This window comes from Schistocerca cancellata, chromosome 3 (genome assembly GCF_023864275.1).
Source record: "Schistocerca cancellata isolate TAMUIC-IGC-003103 chromosome 3, iqSchCanc2.1, whole genome shotgun sequence".
Lineage (NCBI taxonomy): Eukaryota > Metazoa > Arthropoda > Insecta > Orthoptera > Acrididae > Schistocerca > Schistocerca cancellata.
This window is the reverse complement of record NC_064628.1, coordinates 167,121,363-167,147,778: the sequence shown is the minus strand read 5'-3', so window position 1 is coordinate 167,147,778 and position 26,416 is coordinate 167,121,363. Positions and strand designations below refer to the sequence as shown.

Below are 26,416 nucleotides of genomic sequence, written 5' to 3'. Positions count from 1 at the left end.
GTCTTTAGCCATACATTCCTCCCATGGAGTGGCCAGGGAGGGAAATGATCTCTGATCATATTTCTTGCCATTGATGTTAGACCTCGATCGTTTAGAGACTGCTGGTGGAGGCTCACTAGCGAGAGATGATGTACCATGCTTCATTGCGTGTCATCTGCCATGATGCCACCCACTCCGACCAGGGGCTGACCCCACAGGCGCCACCCAGCCACAGAAAAGACCACCTGGCAGTATGGCCTTTGTAGTCAGGGGGCTACTACCAAGAGGGTACATGACGACCCCACCACAACGAACTGGCTACCATGCTGGATGTCAGGTGTCTAATACCCATGTATATAACGAGGGCAAAGATGGAAGTGCACAATGGAGGGAAGGTATGCTACCCAGAACACACTGCAGCTGATGTGGCCGGAAGCTCGGTGTAGGTCCAACTCTATGACAATATCGGGTGTGCCAGATCTTAGGGCAAGATGGATATAGAATGCACCACGTAAGGCGGTCTTCCCCAAATGGTACGCACTAACGGAAAATTTGGAAAGGTAGTGGTCAAACCCCTTAGGGGACCATCACATTAAAGGCCGAAAGAGTTGAGACTCCTTTTAGTCGCCTCTTACGACAGGCAGGAATACCACGGGCCTATTTTAACTCCAGAACCCGTCTATTTGTTCTCGATGTTTTACGTGTGCACTATGAGTAGATTCTTTGCAGTTCGTTCTGCATTCTGCTACAATTTTCTGGACTCGTGACTTTATTATATACAACTGTACCATCTGTGAACAGCCCCAAAAAGTTTCCCACGCTGTCTACGTGATCATTTATGTACACATCATGAACAGGAACGATGCTGTCACTCTCTATTACCTTTGAAGAAAATGTACGAAAGTACCACTTTATTCATAACAACGTGCAGTGATGCAACTTTTTTTCGCGGTCGAACTATGTATCCTCGTCTTCACCAATAAGTCAACATATTGACAAATCATGGAGGAAGAAGGGGACTGGGCTGCGAAATAAGAAATCTTTAATAAATCTGTGACACCATGACCGGTTGGACGTCACCTAGTCGAAAGTAAAAAGCACTTGGCGTGTGCATGTGATATTAAACATTGATCAGACAGTGACTCATACGGAGAGCAAAGTGAAAAAGAGGGAGAGAGAGGGAGAGAGAGATAACTACTCACTATGGCGCCCAACTTTCAGACAGTAACGAAAGACTCTGGCTGAGATGTTAATGGAATGGAACAGAGAGTAGGCCAACATCTATCTTTATTTCACGCCATTGTTCCCATTGTGGATCGACATATGTGAAGAGCCTTTTTTACTTTAGGGTGACACGATCACTTCTTCTGCTACTTAACGTACTATTTAAGAGTTTCACGTACGTTGGCACGGGTCGTAAATATCGCCATCCACGGTCAAAATATCTAGTACACTGTTACAATTCTGACGAGTACAATAGCTTCATTTTGTCTGATTGATCGAAGTGAAGTTGAGTCTTATCTAATTTAATTGTTCGGTGGTAGTTCCTGGAGGGTAGCTGCAAAGATCTCCTCCCTCCGCTCGCGTTGACACCCTTCCTTCGTAATGTGCGCGTATTGAAAGTCATGTCTAAAGTCAGTGCCGTATGACCAGTCGTCGACTGCGCTTTTCTTTTCAATAAATAGTATTATTGGCTTTTTCTGCGTTATTCAAAGAATTATCCCTTATTATGAGACAATCACCTTTTTACCACGTCAGTTTTTGAGAAAATGGCATTATCTTACGCCATACAAAAAGGGTATCATATTTTGATTTCACTATTAGTTTATATTTGTTATCTGTTTAACGGAAATTTCCTTCATCAAATCTATTAGTGACTCACAAGACTTGATAGATCTGTTCCATAATTGCTTTATTTCGTTCATAAACATTTCGGTTTATTTCATAAAAGGAGGAAATCATAAATATTGTTTTAGTTTACACAAAGGACAGAGCTGTTGGCTGGCATTGTGATTTCATTACAGCAATAGCGAATGTGACTTCCATATTGCAATTGAGCAGTCACCTCTCCAGAAGCTCCACGATTTATATACGCCATGTCTCAAACAGGAATTCCAAAACCACGAAATGGAAGCAGGTTATTTCCCAGGCAATGATTTTGTGGAATTTTTAAGAAATGAAAATAAGAAACGTAATGTCTCGCATTGGTTTACTTAAAACTAATGTGTATGATATTTACTCTACACACCGAAAAGTAACGGGCAGAGACTTTCGTCTTACACTAATCTGTCATGGTAAAAGAAGAAATGTGTTTGTTACAACTTTGAATTTGAGGAAGGACTCTACGGACGACATTGACAGAAAAGATACCAAATAAGATGTCTAAAAGGAAGCTGAAAATAGAATCTGAGTACTGCAAACGAAATTACAATATTTTGAGCACGTAAGAGGTACCTAAAGCATTATTCATTTATTTACACTTCACGTTCAGTAGGACTAAATTGAGGAGCAAATCTCCAAGGTCATTGAACGTGTCAGTACATGAAATTACAACATAAAAGTAATAACAGATAAAAATAAAATGTTTATGAACTAGAAACAGTCAGTCCATAGGTTTAAACAAACGCAATCAACAATGCACTTATTTTTTCAACTATCTCCTCGACATAAGAGAAGGAGTAATTGTCCGAACCGCCTGTTTCTCAGTCAAAAATATCCTTTTAGAATGGGAAGAGTTAACCCAGAATATAATACCATATGACATAAGCGAATGAAAATAAGCAAAGTAGACTAATTTTCATGTTGAACGATCACTCACTTCAGATACCATTCGAATAGTAGAAATGGCAGAATTGATTCTGTGAACAAGATCCTAATGTGGGATTTCCATGACAGTTTACTATCTATCTGAACACCTAGAAATTTGAACTGGTCAGTTTCACTAATCATATGCCCATTCACTGAAAGTAAAATGTCAGGTTTTGTTGAATTGTGTGTTAGAAACTGTCAAAATTGAGTCTGATTGTGATTTAGCGTTAGTTTATTTTCTACAAGCCATGAACTTAGGTCATGAACTGCACTGTTTGAAACGGAGCCAAAGTTGCACACAACATCCTTTACTACCACGCTTGCGTCATCAGCAAAGAGAAATATTTTAGAGTTACCCGTAACACTAGAGGGCACATCATTCAAATAAATACGGAACAGGAGTGGCCCCAACACTGATCCCTGGAGCAACCCCCACTTGACCGTACGCCACTCAGACCCCAGATCACAGCCATTCTCAACATTGTGATTAATGACCTTTTTCTGTCTGATGCTAACGTAAGAGGTGAACCAATTCTGAGCTACTCCACGTATTACGTAATGGTCCAACATCTGGAACAATATTTTGTGATTAAGACAATCAAATGCCTTAGTTAAATCAAAAAATATGCCAAACGGTCGAAACCTTTTGTTTAACCCAACCAGTTCCTCACAGAGAAAAGAGAATGTTGCATTTTCAGGCCGAACTGTATATTTCATAGCAAATCGTGTGTTATAGAATGATCAATTATCCTTACATACACAGTCTTTTCAATAACTTTTTCAAACACTGATGGCATAGAAATAGGTCTAAAATTGTCTGCATTATCGCTTTCTCCCTTTTTATAAAGCGGCTTTAATACTGAGTACTTTAATTGTTCAGGAAACTGACCATTCCAAAAAGCAAAAATTACAAATATAGCTAAATACAGCGTTAACATATGCAGCACCGTACTCTAATATTCTGATAGGCACTATATCATAACCATGACAGTTCTTTGTCTTCAGTGACTTAATTATTGACTCAATCTCCCTCTTGTCTGTATCACAGAGTATTTCAGCCATCAACCTCGGAAAAGCATTTGTCATGAAAGTTACTCGCTGTAGAAACTAAAATTTTATTTAATTCACCAGCAATGTTCAGCAAATGATTGTTAAATACTGTACATATAACTGATTTATCAGTAACAGAAATGTTTTTACTGCAAACTAACCTTATATCGTCGACCTAGTGCTCCTGACCAATCACTTCCTTCACAACACTTAATTTTATCCTGTGAATTATGTACTGTTTCTACTGGGTAGACTTGGGTTTAAAAAATGCGAACTAATTATTACTATAAATTTTATAAATAATCGACAAATACGCCAAAGAAGAGGAGATAGAACTACAATGGACATATCATTCCATCGACTCTTGCGCTTGTATGCATGAACTATCTTTCCTTTGTCTTTCACTTATCTGCTTGGATTCGGACCTAAGAGGACATTTTTGTGTAAAGCTCATCTTGCTGTACCAGCTGATAATGTAAGTTGTACGTAAAACCCGAAAAATATAATGGTTATTTTGTCAAAAGAATTTGTGTATGTGGTCAATCAATTTGTAGTCTGATACCTGGATTGTCTTAAGTAGATATGGGCCTTAACAAAGAATGTTCATTGTTAGGCGCCATCTCAAAAAAATCTTAACATTTATCTTTTAGTTCATCTACGGGACGGCTGTCGGTTGGGACAATTAACCTTATTGTAGATCCCACGAGACCGGAGGCAGCTACTAATAATTTAACAATTTTACTTACAGATTTTCTTTATACAACGAGATAACATCCCAGGCAGAAAAGGTCTGGTCACAGGATTCCAGTTCCATTATAGGATTCCATTTGTAGATGCTACTCTTGTTATCTTATATTGGGGAATCGAGACGAAACCACGATGTTAAGTTATGTATTACAGTAGTATACATCACACAGACTTGACAAATATTCTCTGGTGCAGTAAGCACACGACTTCTCACGAACCTGGAATAATACCTGTAGTGTTGGGTAAATAAGAAAAGAACACTTAATTATCGACGATTACGTAGCTACCCTGAGAACTAAGCTAGTTTACTGAGTGCCTATACACGTCAGGCTAAATTAAACGACATACTACATTGTTAATATTCCTACATTAGTTATTTCTCTTTTATGCTGAGCCATTGCATTAATCTGTGTTTCTTTTTTATGTAAGTCACGGCTCATATTCATTCTATTACATTACACTGATAGCAAAGAGAAAGAGACACAAAATAATTATTATTTTATTACATTACACTTGGCGCCGGTAGTAAGTGTTCTGCAGCATGTATGATTGAATATCTAAAGAATTATTATCAGTACATTTTTTTGTGTTTAAACAGCTAGGTGCATGCCAATAACTGAATTCTCAGAACACTTACTAGTGGGCCAAAATCGAAACTGGAATCCTACGACCTATCTCTATTGTTGTAATTGATTTCCTGTATGTATACCAGAAATAGTGAATTGTAATTAATGCGTAAAACGTTTCCGTTTCATGTACCATACGCACGGGAACTACGGCAAGCTGATAGAAAACTGAATGAGGGATTGCAGACCGACGCTGTTTCTTACATCTCACGTAGACCCTATGGTAAGGAACCGAATGCACTCGACCAGATTTCTAATTAAAACTAGTCAGTAGCACCTGGGCGCATGCAATTAAAACAATCTGTGCACTTAGCTTCCTTCTAGTTTTTCAATTGTGACTATTAGTGTACGGAGTGTTGGGTAGTTATAGTCTGAATTTTTGTGTGAACTGATTAGTATCAGCTAGCAACATGGTTAGGCCAAAAACTAGACGTAATCGTGTGGAGGTTGAGAATTATGAAAGTGATGACCAATTAGAGAATACTCCTGGATCACTGGCAGTAGGGTCGAGAGCTAATGAAAATGAGCAAGCTACGATACCACATGATAGTGTAGTATCGCAGATTGATATTTCTCAACCGAATATACAACCGCTGGGCGGACAAGGGAATGTCGAGACCGCGAGAAAAATCAATTGAGAGAAAGCAGACGAAAGTATACGCGCGCAGATCGACTTTGTAAATCCAAGTGATATACTTGCACAGCTATCCCGGAAATTAGAATTAATGGAACAGCAAAGAAAGAAAGAACAGGAATTAAGGGAACTGTAGAGGAAAAGAGCGCGAGGATATCTAACGCCAGAATGGGGTTTTCGAAAAAGCTGAGACTAGCCTAATCGCCACAGTGGACGAGCGGTTAGTCAAACGCGAACAAGCGTTGATGCAAAAACTGAATCGTGCTCTTGACGATAGGGATCAACGCATATTAGAACATGTTAACAACGCGATAGAAAAGGTTGAATGTGAGGTATCGGAAGTGAAGAAAAATTTACAGGAATTACCCGATAAAGTAAATACTTTGGTCGGAGAGGTATCAGAGGTCAAAGAGGTGCAGGAATCCCTCGATGCCAAAGTTAAGCAATTAACCAAAGGCATCGAGGAAATCTATTGAGCGAAAGGTAGAAGCTGAAGTGAAGCTCGTAATGTTTGACCATGTTCAACACAAGAGTCAGAAATGTACCTCCATGAACCACGAACCCGTAAGACCCGAGATTACAGAAAAGCCAATGAATGACTATGATAATAGAAACATGAACTGTGCCGCATCTAGTCCCTGTTGCAGTCGTTCATGTAATGCACAGCAGGGCGAAAATTACGTTTCAAATCGAGGTGCGTGCGGAAACCCACTAGCAAACAGTGTAACTGTCAGTCCATATGCAGCGAATTACAGGTAAAAATAACCCGATTATTGTCCGCAATGAAGCACACACTCTGTCCACAATTAAACAAGAAGAGTCAATACTGAAACATACACAATTTCAGGTATTTTCCGAAGACAAAAAATCCTGTTAGCCAGTAATACCTATAAAAAGTTTTAAGAATGTTTTACCTGCATCGTGGCAGGAAAGGCAAAAGATACAGTTTGTTATTTCATATTACCGGAGATGCCGCATTATGGGCAACTGAAGTTGCAGAGAACTGTCATTCTTTTTGTGAGTTCGAGCAACAATTTTTGGCCAAATTTTGGTCGGCTAGATTACAAGAGAGATTGCGGAAACAGATATACAATACGGAGATGTACAATTTCAAGCAAGGAACACTTAGAAAATACTTTCAAAAGTATATTAACAACACAAGGTACTAGTCCGAGCCGATCGCTCCACCCGACGTCCTTAGGATATTGAAATCTAAGTTGCCGATCTCAATAAGGAGAGCATTGGTACACGTACCTGATAACGATTTAGAGACATTCGTGTCGGTTGTGGATTCTCTAGATTTGATACAAGAGGATGCACGACAACAAATCAATAGCGGTGATGGGATGAATAATAACCATAAACCTAGAAATAACGGTTTTGGAAGTCAAAACAGAAATAATAATTGGGGATATGAATGTGGCGACAAGTTATGAGAGAGCGAATGGGCAAAAAGGAGGTAATGAGATTAGAGGAAGCGATATGTCGAGCGATAACTGCTCGCCTAATAAAGACAGAAATGACACGATGAATCGAAAAAGGAGAAACGATGGGAATTACAGAAGTGATTGTCAACCTAAAAATATGAAACAAGGTGGCCAGTGGCGTCAGAATGTGACTGATAACTGGTCGGCGCAGTCAAATATTCCGGAGCAGGGAGTCCCGATTAATAGTGTCGGGGCTGTCCCCATGCCGGGGAATACTGTGACGCCAACATGGGTTAATAAACCAAGTACCTCACAAAATAGTGCGAATAGACAGCACAATGTGCAAATAGTAGAAGTTACAGAGGAGAACCAGCCAAAAAACCATAGGCGGTCGATGTAAGCCTTCGGCACTCGATCACCAGGAATAGAAGCGAAGGCACACTCGAAAATAACAATAATCGGATTGCTATGCCGCGCTATAATGACGGCCAGGATTTGCGGGAGGAGTTAATCACCGAACCGCGTAAATGTTCTGACCAGCAAACAGAGATTGTGCAGGCCGCAGTACACGTGAAAGTAAACGGTGTACTTGCTAAGGTTTTGATTGACACAGAAGCGGCTCTGTCAGCTATGTCCAAAGATTCATTTAAGATTATTAACGACAATAAAAGACTGCCTACGTTGCCGGTTCAAAATTGTAAAATTACGGGGGCGCTAAAGGCAAAGGCACAAAGTGTCAAGGCCCAGGTGCAGGCAGGAATAGAAATAGGAAATAATGCGATATTATGCACGTTCGTCACTGTTAAAAATTTAACTGCAACTTGCTTCCTGGGATGGGACATCCTGAGGAAAGAAGTGCTATAATCGGCATCCCTCAGGACTTGTGCTTCCTGCGAACGCCTACCAAGGATTTGCAATTACCATTGATTAAAACAATGGCAAGGCACAACAGGTATTGTCGGTGGTTCGAAAAGATAGAAGTAGAAACCTTCATACTCAATATTCAGGATAATGTACCACTAAAGGCGTATCCTGAAACAAATGAGCAATATGACGAAGAAGTCATTCAGATACGACAGGAGATTCGATCCAAGGTTAAGGAGACAGGATATTTAACCGATTAGCAGCAGCATGAGCTCTCTAAATTATTGAATGATTACGCTGTCACATTTTCGGAAAAACCCGGAATAATTCAAGGCTACGTATATGATATGCAGGTAGATACGCATCAGACGTTTTGTCATGCTTCTTATTCCGTGCCGTGGAGTAAACGTGAAGCTGTTTGGAAGGAAATAAAGAAAATGTTGGATTGGGGAATCACTGAACCGTCCCTTTCTCCCTATAGTAGTGGCTTACTAGCTGTGGGAAAAGCGGATGGGAGTATCAGATTGGTACTTGATGCTAGAGACATCAACAAAATTATAATACCAGCAAGGACAAGGCCAGAAAACGTGGACGAACAAGTACAGAAGTTTCATGGAGTAAAGTTCCTATCAAGTATCGACTTGAAAATGTCATATTGGCAGGTCCCTTTAACAGAACAATGCAGGAAATATACTGCCTTTATTTTTGGTGGGACGACGTACCAATTTCGCGTGCTTCCATTCGGCTTGAATACCAGCGCAGGTGTATTTATCTCTGCACTGGACACTGTGCTAGGACCAGAATTGTTGGATCTAGTAACACTATGTGGACGATTTATTGATCACCACAAATACGTGGGAGGAGCACGTGGAACTCATAAAGCGAGTGTTAGGTAAATTCTCACAAGCTGGTGTTACAGTTAATTTAAGGAAATCGAAATTTGGGTGGCACCAGTTGAAGTACCTGGGACACAACATCACCTAAGGGTATTTCTCCAGAACCAGGAAAACTAGTAGCAATAAAGAATATGCCGTACCCTATTAATCGTAAACAACTAAAGGCATATCTGGGGTTAGCTTCCTTTTTGAGACGGTTCATACCAGTATAGTTGATGAACAGAACAGCGTTATTGTCACTATTAAGAAAGAGTAGTCAGTGGATGTTTACTGATCAATGCAAGCACGACTTTGATCAAATTAGAAAGGCCTTGTTAAATTCTATAGTACTTCACCATCCTGATATGTCGAGGGATTTTTGTATTGCGACGGATGCTTCCAGTACAAGCCTGGGGGCGAGCTTATTCCAAGTGGATGACACCTCAGGGACTACCGAGATTGAGATTATTGGTTTCGCTAGTCGTGCTTTGTCATCCTGTGAACGAGCCTACTCCGCCACGGAGCTAGAAGCTATAGCTGTGGTCTGGGCTTTCCGTAAGTACCACTACTATGTATACGGAAAATAAGATAATAGTCTTTTGTGATCACCAGGCACTAAGTTTCTTACTATCATGTAAGTTGCTACATGCTCGATTAGCTCGGTGGATTTTGACCTTACATGAATATTTATTTGAAATAAGACATGTAGAGGGAAGTCATAATGTGGTGGCGGATGCATTATCGCGTTTACCACAGGGCCTAGGCGAATTCGCTGAATTAGCAGAGCAATCATCTGAGTATAAAGAACTGCTGTTGCAGGATGGAGCTCGACGGCAGAAATATTTGTCTATGTTTAAGAACATAGCGAATTTGCAAGAGGCACATCCGCTGTGGCGAACTGTGCGAGAAATAATTAACAGTGGGGAGGATAGTGAATTATAGAGGCACTATAAATTCAAGTACGATGTTTTGTTCAACAGAAAGAAATCTAACTGTGAACACGGTAAATGATGACAGCCAAAACAGTTGCAGGATAAAGATTTATTAAAATTCATGACCACGGTTTCGGTATATCTAAATATATCTTCATCAGAAATAAAACACACCTGAACAGGAAGACACCATTGGCAAAAACTTACCATCGAAACTGAGAAAGAAAAAAAAAAAACGCTATAGCTTAAGTAACTGTAAAATTACCAGAGTATTACAGGAACAAAAACTTTTAGTCACTTTCTAAAATCACATCCTGCAATGGAGATTCATAAAAAAATTGTGCCAAAGGCGTCGTCAGTAGTTAAAACATAATCTCCATTTATGTAACATAATTATGGACAGAGGATCGATGCGAACACAGCTTAGCATCAGTACTTCGCCTATGAACTAACGTGAAGAGGGTGTGAAAGCCCTAGGGCAGACAGTTTCACGGAGAGAGGTTACTTGTGGTATGCGCGGACGCTCGCGCACATTAAAAAGCATGGATACATACACATGCGCATCAAAATTATTAAAAGTTGTGCTGATTCAAACCTTCTGTCTTCATAAATAAAACATATCAGAACCATTTAAAAACATCTACGAAAAATAGAAAATATGAAACCAATTTACCTGTCTCCTAGTGTCAAGCAGATGAAGCTTGCGCTACGGAACACATCTAACGAGAGAGGGCACAAGTGTTATGCTCGAGAATCTCGCGTATCTTAATCGGTAAAATACATACTAGGGGAAACAACCAAAATGTTAAAATAAAACGAAACCATCTGTCGTTGAGAATAAAAACATAACAATTAACCGCACATACGCATCAAAACCACAAACAGCAATCATCAAAAATACGCAAAATCCCAATAAGACAGGATAAGCGCATCTCACCGGTATCAACAGGCAAGAAAACTAACTTCTAGTCAGCCAGAATATATTACATTAAAGCACGGAGGGGTCTGAAACTGTCTAAAAAAATTTTGTTTCTTAGCTGCACCTGTTCATCTCTAATTCTTCGAGCAGGTCCAGTTTGCAACCCTTCCTCGCTTCGTGAAGCAATTCTACGCCATCCAGTTTACGTGGCGTATGCTGTAAGAGCCATAGATGTTCGGCAAACGTGGAATTATATACGTTTTCCCCATTTTTAGCTAGCATGTGTTCTTTATACCTTACTTTAATGGGTCTACCTGTCTGTCCAATGTAATAGTTTTGGCAGTCGTTACAAGTAATTTTGTAAACTCCGGATTTAGTGCCAAGTTCTTCCCATGCTCCAGTAGTATGAATCACTCTTTGTTTCAGGCTATTATTTACGGAAAAGGTATCCCAAAAATGGGATGGAAATCAAGTTACTTTTTTTCTTTTTTTTTTCTTCCTTGGTTCCGATGCTAAGTTTTCCTAATTGTGTCTTCCTGTTCAGGTGTATTTTACTTCTGATGAAGGTATATTTAGATATACCGAGACCGTGGTCAAGAATTTTAATAAATCTTTATCCTGCAACTGTTTTTGGCTGTCATCATTTACCGTGAAATATTTCAACAGTTGCTGATAAAGCCATGTTTAAAATCTTGGTAATTGTGAACAATGGGTTGTTTGCATTCCAGAAGGGAGTTTAGAAAATCTAATTTGGTATATACACCATTGTTGGGGACATTTCGATATAAAATAATATACTAGAAAGATCGATACATATTGCTATTATCCAAACCCACTGAAACATCTACAGAGGTTAATAAGAAGCTGTACCACCTGTCAAATGTTAAAGCCACTGATATAGGTACAACAGGGGAATTGCACCCTATTATACCGAATAGACCATTAAGCCTGGTATCAGTCAATATCGCAGGACCTTTACCCACTGCTCACAGAGGTGTAAAGTATATCTTGGCGATATATATGACTTGTTCACAGAGTATGTGAAATTACATGCTATAAAACGTGCCACATCTATCTCTATTATTAACCGGATAGCAATGGAATTCGTTCCGCAAGTGAGCAAGCCTATTACTATCTTGTCAGATAATGCTTCGTATTTTAAGAGTACGAAGTCGAAAGAATTCTTAAGGGATCAGGGGACCAAGCACATATTGATATCCCGTTTCAACCTACAAGCAAGCCATGTGGAAAGAATTTTTCGGAAGTACAATAGATTCATGAGGGCGTATGCTGCAAGTAAGCATACGAAGTGAGTACATCAACATTTTTGAGCAAATATATAACAACTTGCCTCATGATGCCACAGGTAAACATCAGTGGAATTAGTGTTTGACCATCAGGAGAGAAATGAATGGCTTCAACCTATACCTCAGCTACCCAAAATAGAGTCATGAGGGAAAAATAAAAGAGGCGCTGCGGGCTTTGAGTCAGCAGGCGGCTCTAAGGAAACGACGATATGACCGACAATTAAAAAAGGTGCAACAATACCGCGAAAGAGACCTCGTATTGTTAAAGGAGCACCCAAAAGCATCAGAAATAAAGAAAGTATACCGAAAATGGCAATAATTTACACAGGACCGTACAATATATCAAGAATTCCAAATGAAAGATGCTATATTCTGGGGTACCTCGACTAAGGAAAAATACACGGGTTATACCCACACCATGACTTAAAATTGTACATACAGACAAAGAGAGACACTTGAGAAACAGAACATTTGTTTTTGACTTGTAATGTACATAGTAAAATACTTAAGTAAGTAAGAAATTTTATGTTCATGTGTCAATATCATTGATATTTTTGTAGTTTTAGGATAAGATATGGTGGTAATAAGACCTTCAGTCTGAAGGATGAACTTGATTTCGAAACAAAAAGAAGTAGGAAGGAATAATAAGGTTTTTAACATGGCTATCAATTAGAGATTGGTGTATGATACAAAATTTTGAACAACACAGCCCTCAGTCACGAACACAATTAATTTCTAACCTATGTTTCGGTATCACAAGGGACACCTTCTTCGGACAAAATTAGAACTAAATGTTACAGCATAACGTACCAGAAAATACGAAAGCTACGGTTATACCTGACAGCGTCAGATAGTTGGAATTAAAATAAAATGCAACAGAGGTGCAAGCCACTAGGGGCTGCCAAGTGTCGCCTGCTACAGTCAACACTAAAACTGAAACATCATGTGACTTATGCGCCAAGGCAATTTCAAGACAATACCGGCATCTAGTGGTTAATTGGTAAAACAAACTATTTTGTACACATCTCTCGTAACAGCAGAGAGGGAAATAAACAAACACCTGAACGGTGTACATGAAGTAATTACAATAGCGGGATACTGCATGATATAAAATACAACTAATGAATGACGGGCTGTAGTACAAAAATTACAAAATAATACCTAAAGAAGACATATACGAAATAATATATTGAATGACATTACTGCTTTAATCCGAAGCAACCTTTGAATCTGGTATGACACTGGACCTAAAAATGGAATCGAGAAGAATTTTTTCCGCGATTCTTCTGGGATGTTGATGAAAGAACCAAGTTTAGTACCCTACTTGCCAATCTTCTTTCTGAGGATATCATCTACCAAGCGAGCTTCGTAATCATTATTGACCGCCACAGTTTTAATAAGATTACTCTCATTATTAAGGTTTTCTTTCGAGAGGGGAATGGAAAGTGCTCTATGAATAGCCGAGAAAAAGAAAGCATTTTTGTGAGAGGCTGGATGCGTAGAAGAAGCTGGAACGATTTGATCAGTTGGAGTCTTTTTACTTAAAATGTAGAAGGAAATTCTGTTTTCAATTAATGACAACGTAAGATAGAGGAAATTTAATTGACGATTTTCATTTCCTATTTTATTATCATTAAACAGATTGAAAATGTGGTAGATCCCATCAGGACGACCTTTGTAGACTACTAACAATATATCGTCAACGTATCTACAGTAGGACAAAATGCCCAAATCTGTAGCTGAAAACAATGTAAAGAATTTCACTTCTAACGAATTGATCAAAATATTGGCAAGAATTCCGGCTATCGGCTTCCCCATGGCTATGCCGTCATTTTGTTGGAACAGCTGCCCATTGAGCTGAAAGTAATTGTACTTAACTACAACGGTGATCAAGTTCCTGAAATCTGTAATTTCTTCATCACACATATCTTTTTTAAACCTACGCAGATTTACCTCCACAATCTTAAGGGTCTCTTGCACGGGAACATTGGTGTAAAGGTATTTTTACGTCCAACGAAAACAATCTAGTAGCCTTGTCACTGCCTATATCCTCTACTTTGCGAACTAAAGCAGCACTATTTAAGACAGAATAGCAATGAGTGAAGACAAAAGACTTTTTCAGCAGGTCATGTAAAAATCTAGCAAGTTCATGATAAGTACTGTTCTGACTGTTCGAAATCGGACGAATATTTGTAAGCGCATCATTATCTGTAAATTTCTTATTAATATTTGTAATCAAGGCCTTGTCTTTACATGAGGCATTAGGGGAAGCAGCCCCTAATGCATCATGTAAAGACAAGGTCTTGATTACAAATATTAATAAGGAACTTAAAGATAATGATGCGCTTATAACGAAAGCTGATAAGGGCTCTTCACTAGTAATTGCATATAGTGAAGTATATATTCCGAAAACAATGTCTTTTTGCGAAGAAAATGGTATTCCTGAACTGCAAGTCGATCCTTCTCCCTCCCTCCAGAAAGAAATCAGATCAGCTGTTAACAACGCCAATTTCTTGCTTAAGCCATTTCACAAAAAGTCACTTATTAATATGAATCTACAACCTCCCAAATTAAGAGCGCAATTGTAGATACATAAGCTTGGCCATCCCATTCGTCCGATTTCGAACAGTCAGAACAGTACTTATCATGAACTTCTAGCCCTTTGCAGAATTCTGATCTCTGCAAGATTGCTCGTGACACTTGCGGTGCCTATTACATTGGTCAAACAGGACGTGCCTTTTCAATTCGCTGTAAAGAACATTTTCTGAGGAAAAACGGTTCGTATGCCCCTAATTCTTCTTTTGCAGATCACTTGTCAATCACAGGGCACTCTCCTAAAGGGGTTGAGAAGTTGGAAATTTTCCATATTGGAAAAAAGGGCGTAAACTTGATATTTTTGAGGAGTTGGAGTTTTTCAAGTATTTACTTTCGAATGACGGACTTTTTCTCAACGAGCAGGTGCAGTTGCGCGGAAGAAGTTATTTCAATGGTATAAAGCCGCTGCTTGACGGGATCTAAAACTTTGATGTACCAACTACTTCTTGCAGATTCAGAGATACCTTTTCTTTCTACTTTTTGCGGCTCATACACGTAAATTAAAAAAAAAACTTATTTTGTTTTTATAGTGTATCTACTATAGCAAGCAGTAATGTCATTCAATATATTATTTCGTATATCTCTTCTTTAGGTATATTTTTGTAATTTTTGTACTACAGCCAGTCATTCATTAGTTGTATTTTATATCATGCTGTATCCCGCTATTGTAATTACTTCATGTACACCGTTCAGGTGTTTGTTTATTTCCCTCTCTGCTGTTACGAGAGATGTGTACAAAATAGTTTGTTTTATCAATTAACCACTAGATGGCGGTGTTGTCTTCAAGTTGCCGTGGCGCGCAAAGTCACCTGATGTTTCAGTTTTGTGTTGGCTGTAGCAGAGGACACAAGCAGCCCCTAGTGGCTTGCACCTCTGTTGCATTTTATTTTAATTCCGACTCTCTGACGCTGTCAACTATGACCGCAACTTTCGTATTTTCTGGTACGTTATGCTGTAACATTTAGTTTTAATTTTGCCCGAAGAAGGCGTCTCTTGTGACACTGAAAGCTAGTTTAGAAATTAATTGTGTTCGCGACTGAGGGCTGTGTTTTTCAAAATTTTGAGCAACGAATAAATTGTATTGAAGGTAGAATTAAAAAGACAGTTGTCAGTTTTGTGTGTATATACTAAGATGAGAATTTAATGTGCAATTTTTGTGAGGAACCAATTTTAGTAAATAATATGTGATTTAATTTCATGTGATCAAGAACTTGCCAGAGTACATGAGAAATAATAATGTGGAATAGTGACTAATAACTGATTTCTCGATGTGTGAATGTAAACAAGCATATTATGATTACTTAAGGACACAATTGAGACCACATGATTGTTTCTTCCAAAAGTGGCCTTCAGCCATGTAATTGCATGCGTCCGAGGAGCACTATTGAGATCTAAAGAGAGCGTCTCATGTAGAGAAAGTAACTTCATGACACCAAGTTTAAGGTTGACGTCTATCGGGAAATGACGCGTACGAAAACATGGATTGTATCCATGAAGTTGAGTCCTGGTCTTAGGGCAAACGGTTCCTCACTTAAAATTTAGGATAGTTAAGGGTGTGCATCTGTGATGAATGGCTCACAACACACACGTAACTGCCTGAGGATCGGTAGTCCAGATGGCCCAAGGTCTACTTTCGGCACGAAAGGTTGAGGACAGTTGGTGACAAAATCTTATAAATAGCATCCAATCCTAATGTGGACAAAATGTTAATGTCATACCTTGTCAAATTGAAAATGTAATGTCAGTCTTAACAGGATAAATAATGTTTCAATAGGAACTATATGTTAAACAATGTCATTTGTAGAAGCATCAGTGTGTGCTATGTAAGAAAAGAAAAATTTCTAGCAAACGCATCAAGACTGTATCAATGTGCATTTTGTTTATCAGTTAACGATTTAAGGAGAAAAAGACTACAATTGGAGTTTGACGACTGACATAGTAATTTATTTTGTTCTGATATAAAAAAGTGTTTTTAAATAGTTAATATGTGAAGACTATAGCTGTGCAGCAAAGATGATTTCACGAAATAATATGAATGGTAATATCGTGTGAAGCTAAATGCTTTACACGGGGAACTCGGTAGTAAGCGTGAACCAAAGTGAATCTACCTTTGACACCAACCATAGTGACAAGGTAGAAAACTTAGTGCGTGTTATACAATTGTGTACGTGCGTGTTGTGGACGACGGTACAGTGTTGGAGTTTACGTAAAGTGAATGCAAAAGTTCACAGGACATTCTAAGAGTGCCAAACTTAGCTAGTCACGGAGTAATAAACTGTATAATTTTCTAAGGAATTTGACAGCAGACACATCGTGTCCCGAAAACTGGACTAAAGGTTACTCGGAAACTTGAATACGTTACAGAACACTGAAACAAACACCCGTGAATGAATATTGAATGAATGAACTTCTAGTAACTCTCTTTTCCCCATAGCCGGTAACATCTGTTACGGAATTAGTTAACACTAATGCTAGTATGGGTTATTTCATGTTCACGCGCATTCAACGGACACGGTGCTGAGACGGCTCGCAAGAAGAGGCGAAACAGCTGACGGGCGCCAGGCAGCTTCGCCACGTGCAGCATCGCCGCGCCACCATCTTCGTTACACCGGCGCCGCAACTGAGGAGAATCGACTATCGACGACATGCATTGCGTGTGGTGAGTGCGTGTGTTGTGGTAGCAAGCTCCAGTTACAGGAGTCATAGTGTGTCTGCCACGAAAAGTAATCAGTGTGCTCCGATTATCACATGTGAGAAATTTATGTAACGTATATCAAAATGTAACTTCTGTCACTGTATTTTCTTTGATTGTACCTTTTCTCTGACCTAATTCACTTGGGAAACATTCAATTAATATGTCCTTAAGCAATAACAATATTCAGATTGTGATTTCTTTTGACACACTGGATAAATGCTGTAATAGTCCGAAGACCCTGGGCTAGATTTTGACTCCCAGGTTTCCCATGCCCGTGAACCCGGAGAGGGGGGGGGGGGGAGGGGGGGGGGGGGGTTAACGTAAGTCGGTTTCCAGTGAGAATAGTCAACATTTTTCCGGACTTAAACTTATGTCACACAAATAAGGAGATTATAATTCCTCTCCCTTATCATTTGAGAAAACACGCATTTCAAATGATAATATGCGCAAACTAATTTTAGAAACTAACTGAATAAACATGCATGTACAATCGTGTGGAAGAACTGAACAGTACTGTGGTATGTCTGGTTCAAATACATCCTTTTGTCCCACCCATACCAGGGGGCCATTGTACTGTTTCTACTGGGTGGACTTAAGTTTTAAAAAATGTAAACTAAATGTTACGATAAATTTTATAAATAATCGGCAAGTACGCCAAAGAAGAAGAGATAGAACTACAATGGACATGTTATTCCATCGCCTCTTTCGCTTATATGTATGAACTGCCTTTCCTTTGTCTTTCACTTATCTTATCTTCTTGGATTCGGACCTAAGAGTACGTTCTTGTGTAAAGCTCATCTTGCTGTACCAGCTGATAATGTAAGTTTAAGTTGTACGTAAAACCCGAAAAATATAATGCTTATTATGTCAAAAGAATTTGTGTATGTGGTCAATCAATTGGTAGTATGATACCTGGATTGTCTTAAGCAGATATGGGCCTTAACAAAGAATTTTCATTGTTAGGCGCCATCTCAGAAAAATCTTTAACATTTTTCTTTCAGCTCATCTACAGGACGTGCCGTCGGTTGGGACAATTAACCTTATTGTAGATCCCACGAGACCGGAGGCATCTACTAATAATTTAACAATTTTACTTACAGATTTTCTTTATATAACGAGATAACATCCCAGGCAGAAAAGGTCTTGTCACGTGATTCCAGTTCCATTATAGGATTTCATTTGTAGATGCTGCTCTTGTTATCTTATATTGGGGAATCGAGACGAAACCACGATGTTAAGTTACGTATTGCAGTAGTGTACATCAAACAGACTTGGCAAATATTCTCTGGTGCAATAAGCACACGACTTCTCACGAGCCTGGAATAATATCTGTAGTGTTGGGTAAATAAGAAAAGGACAACTAATTATCGAAGATTACGTAACTACCCAGAGAACTGAGCTAGTTTACTCAGTGCTTATACACGTCGGGCTAAATTAAACAACATATTACACTGTTAATATTCCTATATTAGTTATTTCTCTTTAATGTTGAGCCATTGCATTAATGTATGCTTCTTTTGTTATGTAAGTCACGGCTCATATTCATTCTATTACATTACACTAATAGAAAAGAAAAAGAGTCACAAATAATTTTTATATTATTACATTACAGTTAGGTATTCTATTTGCATACGACATACTCTTTGCCTTCCTAATAACATATTAAGCACCTTACAGTATTGTTTTTAATGGGCTACGGTAGCTTGATTGTGACTACTAACATTTTGGTGTAATTCCTACTTTGTTCTACAAGATATCCTTATCCCACTAGTCAGCTACCAGGGCTGCCTATTACTGCTATTACCCCGTTTAGAACGTTTTAATGGAAAGCAACTCTCAAAGAGCATAACAAATGTGTTAAGGAAAGCATTATATTTTTCATGTATGTTATCGACACTATAAATATCCTGCTACCCTTGTTCCTAGACAAAGTTTAAAAAACTCTCTATTGCTGTTGGATTAACTTTCCTTCATAGTTTGTAACTATATGTGACATTTGAGTACAAAAGCCTTTTAGGGTAAAAATTTGAGCATCATGGTCTGAAAGGCCATTCACCCTTTTACTAACAGAATGCTCATCTAGTAATGCAGAACGAATAAAAATATTGTCTATGGGTGTGCTACTGTTACCCTGCACCCTAGCTGGAAAAAACACAGTCCACATCAGATCATATGAATTTAGGAGACCTACCAAGATCCTTTTTCTTGCACCATCATACAAAAAAATTATAATGAAGTTACCACATAACTAATTTCTGGTACTTTCTACAAAGTGAATCAAGAGCCCTCTTGCTTGAGCAGAAATGCTCTGAAGTCAGAGTTAGGGGACCTAGAATCCACAACAATTGTAAGTTTAGTTTCACTAAATTCAACTACCCCTGCACAACATTCAAATATCTGTTCAGTGCAGTGCCGTGATATGTCTATGGACTCAAATGGAATACGGTTTTTACGTACTTAGCCACTTCCCCACTCCACAAGAAACTCCTTGAGAAACAGTCAGCTAATCTGTATTCGGTAAAGGAAGCCTCTGAATTGTCAAATTATTTAAGTGATGCTCCGACATACCAATAATTTCGGAGTCAACATCTATAAGCAGTTCACTATCTCTAATAACTCTTACATTTTGATGGAATATTCTAAATCGTTCTCTTGGAAACATGGCATGGTTCTAGTGACGAATGACTGACAGCATCACCTAACATATGACCTGAATAAAAAATCTGTAGACTTTGCTGTGGAAAGCGGAGAGGCATTGGGAGACCTGATAAAACCAAGTAATTTCCTTACACCAGCATACTATGAAAGATTGCTGGTCTGTAAAAATCCATACTCTAAATATTTATTCGCAACTCATTTTCAGACGACGCTGAAGGCGTGGTTCATTTTCACCCTGTCTCCCCTGCGATATATTTATTTGAAGCAAAAGACGAATTCCTTTGCTCCTTTGCAATTTCCTTAATAGAAAAACCTCACTATTCGATGAATGAGGGTGGACGATTCAGTCAAGATGTATATACCAGAAGGCAATTTTCACTCTGTAGCGGAGTGTGTGCTGAAGGAAACTTCCTGGCACAGTAAAACTGTGTGCTGGTCCGTGACTCTAACTCGCGATCTATGCCTTTCACGGGCAAGTACGCTACCAACTGAGTTACCCAAGCACAATTCACGATCTGTCCCCACAACTTTACTACCCGAGTTGGAGTCTCGGTCCCGAACACAGTTTTAATCTGCCAGGAAGTTTCAAGATTATAAATTTTCATTTAAAGTCATTTTTATTTTATAAGCGTTGATTCTGACTGTTGGGAAGGAAGGTTCTAATCGATGGAAAGAAGATAACTGGTGTTGACTACCACTGAAGAAGAAAGCCTTATAGCCTCTGCATCGCACTAGCGAGAGCGATTACAGAGATGTGTGTTCGGAGATGGTACACTGAATCGTGTACACGATTGCCTCAACGGAAAGCTGTTGCCGCATCGTCCAGTGTCAGACGCGTCGCAGCGGATGATGGTTATTGACCAGGACAGTCTCAGAACGGATCCATATGGGGAAACAACTTTCAGTGGTCTCAGATGTATTAGCTTAGAAAGGAGTAGCGATTGTGATGAACCAAAAAATTAGAGAATTTTCGTGATAACGGTAATAGTGCAGTAGTACAGACAGCAGTAGTACTTGCTCAATGGAGGTCTACGTAAATCAGTAGCAGTACTGACTCGTTAATAGGTTAATGGGAAATTAGTAGTTTTGAGGCGATGGTAAGTACTTTTTCCTTTTCTAGTTCTTTCCCTGTCGGTTTTTTTTCCTTTTTGCATTTGTAATTTTGTTCTTCACTATCGTATTTTCTCCTAGTATGTGTATGTAGTGAGTACTAAGACTTACCTACATCAGAGATTATATGTACGAGGGTTGGAACTTAAAACGTCGCAACTATTGATTCGCAACCGATACAAGGGAGTTACATGTTTGCACCTGTTACTGTCTTCAAAGTAGTCACCAGCGTTGTGTAGAACCCGTTGACAGCGATGTGGAAGGAGTAGTATACCGTTAGAAGAGTCTGTTCTGTTGATGGTGCGAATGGAGCGGTCTACTGCCCGTCGAAACTCTAGAACAGTTCTGAAGCGAATGCCACGAAGTGGTTCCTTCATCTTCAGATTGAACTCAAAGTCGCAAGGATTTATGTCCGGGGAGTATGGTGGATGGTACAGTACTTCCCAGTCCCATCGAGCGAACAGAGCAGCCACAGCTTGCGCTGTATTTGCCCGCTGATTGCCGTGCAAAATGATGGATGGGTTGCGTAGAAAGTGTCGCCGCTTCTTTCGCAAAGCTGGTCGCAGGTGATGCTCCAAAAACGAACAGTAATACTGTGCATCGACGGTGTGAAGTGGAGGAACTAATGTGTTAGGATAACATCATCACAGTCGTACACGAGAATCACCATAACTTTCTCCATACTGGAGCTCTGACGCACTCCCGACTTTCGCGACGACCCATAATGACGCCGTTCGATGGACTGCCGTTTCAGTTTTGGCTCGTACGGTGTGGCCCATGTCTCATCCAGTGTTACGATACGGCGTAAGATAGCTTCTCATTTGCACTCATAGCGTTCCAAGTGCGTCTGACCAGCGTCGTGACGCATCCATTTCTGCATTTCCGTCAAGTCAGGCGGAACCCATCGTGATGCAATTTTTCGCATGCGCAGGCGTTCCTTCAGGATGCGAAGCACAGTCGCATGCACTAATCCGGTTTCGTGGGCGAGCTCATGAATCCGTATGTCGACGATCACTGTTCCCTAACGCTGCAACAGCATGCACTTCTTCGTCAGAGAGTCTAGGACGACATCCCCTATGCATGTCTGCCACAGTTTGCCGACCTTCGTTGAAGGCTTTTACCCAAAGTGCCACTGTTCTGTACAGCAATGCCGATTCCCTCACGCCTCTTGAAGATCTTGGTGAGGCTGTCGCACTGTACGACGTCTGGCACATTCAATCTTGATACAACTCCGTTATTCCTGTTTCGAAAACATATTGAAACACCATTACGTTAGACCGCTCGCTCACAAGTGACTGTTTCTCTCGATTGTGAACACGCCGATGACGTGGGACGGGCGAGTCCATTTGCTCGGAGGTAAGGTAGGTGTGTCAAGAACGTGTGCTATCAGCGACAGTAGTAGATTCCATTGCATAGTGTCTCCACAGCAGTGTTGCCAATATTTAAATTCCAACCTACGTACATCAAAATGTGGATAGTATGGCGTATTTTAGGTATCCAGATATACAAATGAATAAAAATTAATTTTGGTTCCATTCCTAGCAAAAAGCTTTTTGTACTCACAATTCTGCAAACATGATAATGTATTTCACATGCGTGATATGAGGGTAAATCTTTATCCCAAAATATGAGCTTTCTATTTTGTAAATAATAACAGATATATATCAGTAAAACAAAATTTATTTGAGAATATGAAAAATAATTAAATACTTATACTCTACTATTTACATGTTCTTAAAATGACAATGTGGCACTGAACAGACATACAAACATACACAAGTGTAGCAAATAGTGTAATGTCAGTTAATTTGATGATGGAGTATTGCGAGAGTCACACCGCTTTGTACGTGCTCATTACGCTTATTACGTAGGTATCTGACTAGACAAGAATGTTTCATCACACGGAATTACCTTTATAATAAACAAGAAGCTACCAACATTTGTGCCCTGTGTCAATCTTATTTCAGAAAATAATAAAGTATATAGAAAGACAAAAGTTCTTTAGAGAGCCCATAGAACGGGCATTGTGTCCAACACGCTAAGATCAACGTGCCGAAATAAATAACAGTGTGAACATAAATTTCACACTAAGTAATGACACGGTACTGACGTTCCGACGCACTTGTTAGGCACACAGTGTTCCGGAGACCCCGATATCACCGACAGTCTCCCGTCAGAACGCACATCACCGATGTAGTCACAGCTTGCACGTAGTGCCTTTCACTGAACAACTGGCGTTCTACCCCGAGTAGGTGCGGATGATCTCCAGTACCGCAACGTAGGAGCCGGTGACGAGTCCGAAGATAGAGAAGGCAGCGATGAAGATGTTCTTCCAGAGTCGCCAATTCAGGCGCCCCATGCCGTCTTCCCAGAAGACGACCGTCTCCAGCACAGCGGGGCAGAAGAGGCCCAGGGTCGATACGAACACCGAGCCCACAAGCGAAATAATCGGCTCCAGTTTGGGGATCGCTACTGCCACCGCAACTGCAACATCAAACAATTTGGACATCTGCTTCAGAAAAACAGTGACATAAACTGTGGCATTACCATCACTTCACACTTGATTACTAAGCTACTTGCACATAACCGAAGTACGAAAAGCGGCTTAAACTTCTGCCCCCCCCCCCCCCCCCCCCCCTTGGATCGACACGGTCCAAATCGCGCACGGGAGCCGTGAAGCTGCCATGGACGGCAGCCGAGCCGTTAACACAGTGCTGTGTGCGATAGTACGAGCTTAGTAAATACTGGCGTCATTTCATTTTTCAGGTACGGAAAAGCAGTTATTAACGAAAATAAAAGATTATGGCTTAACGTCACGTCGACGACGACGTGGTTATAGAAGGTACAAGCAGATATTGGGGTAAGTTAGGTACGTAAACTGACCTCTCACTTTCTTTAAGGCACGCCGTGTAGCCGCGTGGTGTAGGGCACCTTGCCACGGTTCGTGAGGCTCCCCTCCCAGCCCCCCTCCCTCCACCACCTCGGCTGACTTTCGAGTCCTCCCTCGCGAATGGCTGTGTGTGTTATCTTTAGCGTAAGTTAGTTTAAGTTAGATTAAGTAGTGTGTAAGCCTAGGGACCGATGACCCCAGCAGTTCGGTCCCGTGGGAACGTACCACAAATTTCCGCCACTTTCTACAACCGATTTAGATAAACAACGGACAAGCTAAATCTGGGTAGTAAGGTGGGGACTGAGAATGCGAGTCCATTGTCTCACTAGTGCCCCACCTCATTTGGTGACAGTCTTCGAGACAAACACAGCGTGCAGTTCCGTATGATCCATTTATCTTTGTATTTCTTTAAGTGTTTTTAATGTCTTGCCATTGTTCTGCACATAGCTTGGGAATTTTACATTGAGCCATTCACTTCTTTAGTAGAAGATTTGCGCGTTTTCTAGGAAAAAATCAAAACCCTTGAAACAGGAATAAAATGCCGAGCATTTGCTTCTTTTTGAGTTAAGTGAATCCATTCTATAGAGTTTTATACTTTTCGTAAGGACGATAAACTAAAACCCACGCCAACGTTTGTACAAGTTCCATTGCGCTAGTACTGTGCCGAGAAAGTGGCAAGGAATGTAATGTAAGGAGCTATGACATACTTTGCCTAGCCAAGCAGTCCAGTAGCTGATTATACGAACGTGAATCCGCCGCAGCACCTTGGCGTGAACATGTTATCGTTCCACATGTGTAATCAGCGTTCTATGTCCTCATATAAATAAGCCACTTACAGTATGTAAACGAAATACCGCAGCAAGAATATTATGTTGATTTTTCCCTTGCTCTTCTTATGGAGAGTTTCTGAGGAGAGGTTCAATGTGATATTACCGACGGTGCATTCCACTCCACTTCTAATCTTATTTGAAGTTGTTGTATGAGGAATATGACTAAAGTAAGGTGTATAGTACCCTTTTGAACGAAATGTACTAAAAATATATATGTATATAAATACGTGTACACGTGAGGGTCATAGTACGTAACGTAAATCTTTTGCTCTCGTCAGCTGGGACGCTGTGCATCCGCGCATTATCATATATGTTTTCCGTGATACCTCAGATCCACTGAAGTAGAATCCAGAGGTAAAATGAAAATAAGGAAAAAATTGAATGGAAGAAATCTTGAGGTTGAAAAGCAGAACGGGCAGGAGGCGAAGTGAAACATATAGCAATTAAAGTTAAGTACAGAAAAAGCTATGCCTACAGAAGATTGGAAGTGTTTTGTTCCTGTATGGATCGGACTGGTTAAAACACTTATTATGTTCACTAATACCGTTTTAACCAATATACACGCACTTCATTTTATTTTATTTCGCCACGAAAATATAAAGTTTTTGTTGTTACCTAATATGTTATTTTAGCTATTTTTGTTTAGTTGTTTGCTTGCATTTTTATTTGACAGTGGCGCGCAACTTCCGAATGTTATTGACCTTTCGAGTGTTAGTGCTGTGTGCGTGCGCGGGCGAGGGATGGAGAGCGAGTGAGATAAACAGGCTGACAGTGTGAGTAATAGAGATTGGAGGGAGAGGACAACCATACGATATTTGGGAACGGAGAATGGAGTTGTCTGAGAGTACAGTACGAATCGATGAGTTTCTTTTGCGGTTAAGTTTATTTGTACAATGCTTTTGTTCTGACAAATTGTGTTTTATTATAGAGTGATGTGTCGTAAAATAGCGTGTTTCTTCCCCCGCCGATCAATTTTTGTGTATAGTAAGACTCTTGTATTGCCAATTTCTGTCTCGAGCTATTGCTCACTTAAGAATTTTGAAAATGATATCTGTGTTTGTTGGGTGACGATTCTGTGCTGTTACTTGTTCAGGAAATGATGAGTTGGAGCTGTATTACCTTTAAATTTTCTGAGAGTTTTTGCATATATGATACTAAAAGCCCTTACATTCTCGGTCGAATGTACTGTTTGACGGCAGCTGGAAATAAATTGGTAGAAACGGACCTGGCTATATTTAGCTGTGCTAGTTGTTTATCTTGTAACTCCAATAAGTTGAGTGTCTGCGTGTAACTTTATTTTTGTATGTGAATGTGAGACATCTGTTGCTTGCTATGTGTTGATCTGGTCTCTCTTGTGTTGAGGGTGTCTCGTTTAGGGGGGAGACGTAAAACACATACACAGATGCGATCGCGTGTGCGCGCGCGTGTACGCACGAACATTTTATAATATGTATGGGTTGTCTGTTGTTT

General features: G+C 39.9%; 1 protein-coding gene across 2 annotated transcripts in view; it reads right to left on the bottom strand.

Moving 5' to 3' along the window:
* Window positions 1–22,888: 22,888 nt before the first annotated feature.
* The window catches only part of LOC126174791 (proton-coupled amino acid transporter-like protein pathetic), an 85,138-nt gene continuing 81,610 nt past the window's right edge, over window positions 22,889–26,416 (bottom strand). For both annotated transcript variants that reach the window (XM_049921162.1, XM_049921161.1), the window contains exon 10: window positions 22,889–23,710. In XM_049921162.1, the coding sequence (XP_049777119.1) occupies window positions 23,466–23,710 (245 nt within the window). In that variant the 3' untranslated portion in view covers window positions 22,889–23,465. The remainder of the gene's footprint in view (window positions 23,711–26,416) is intronic.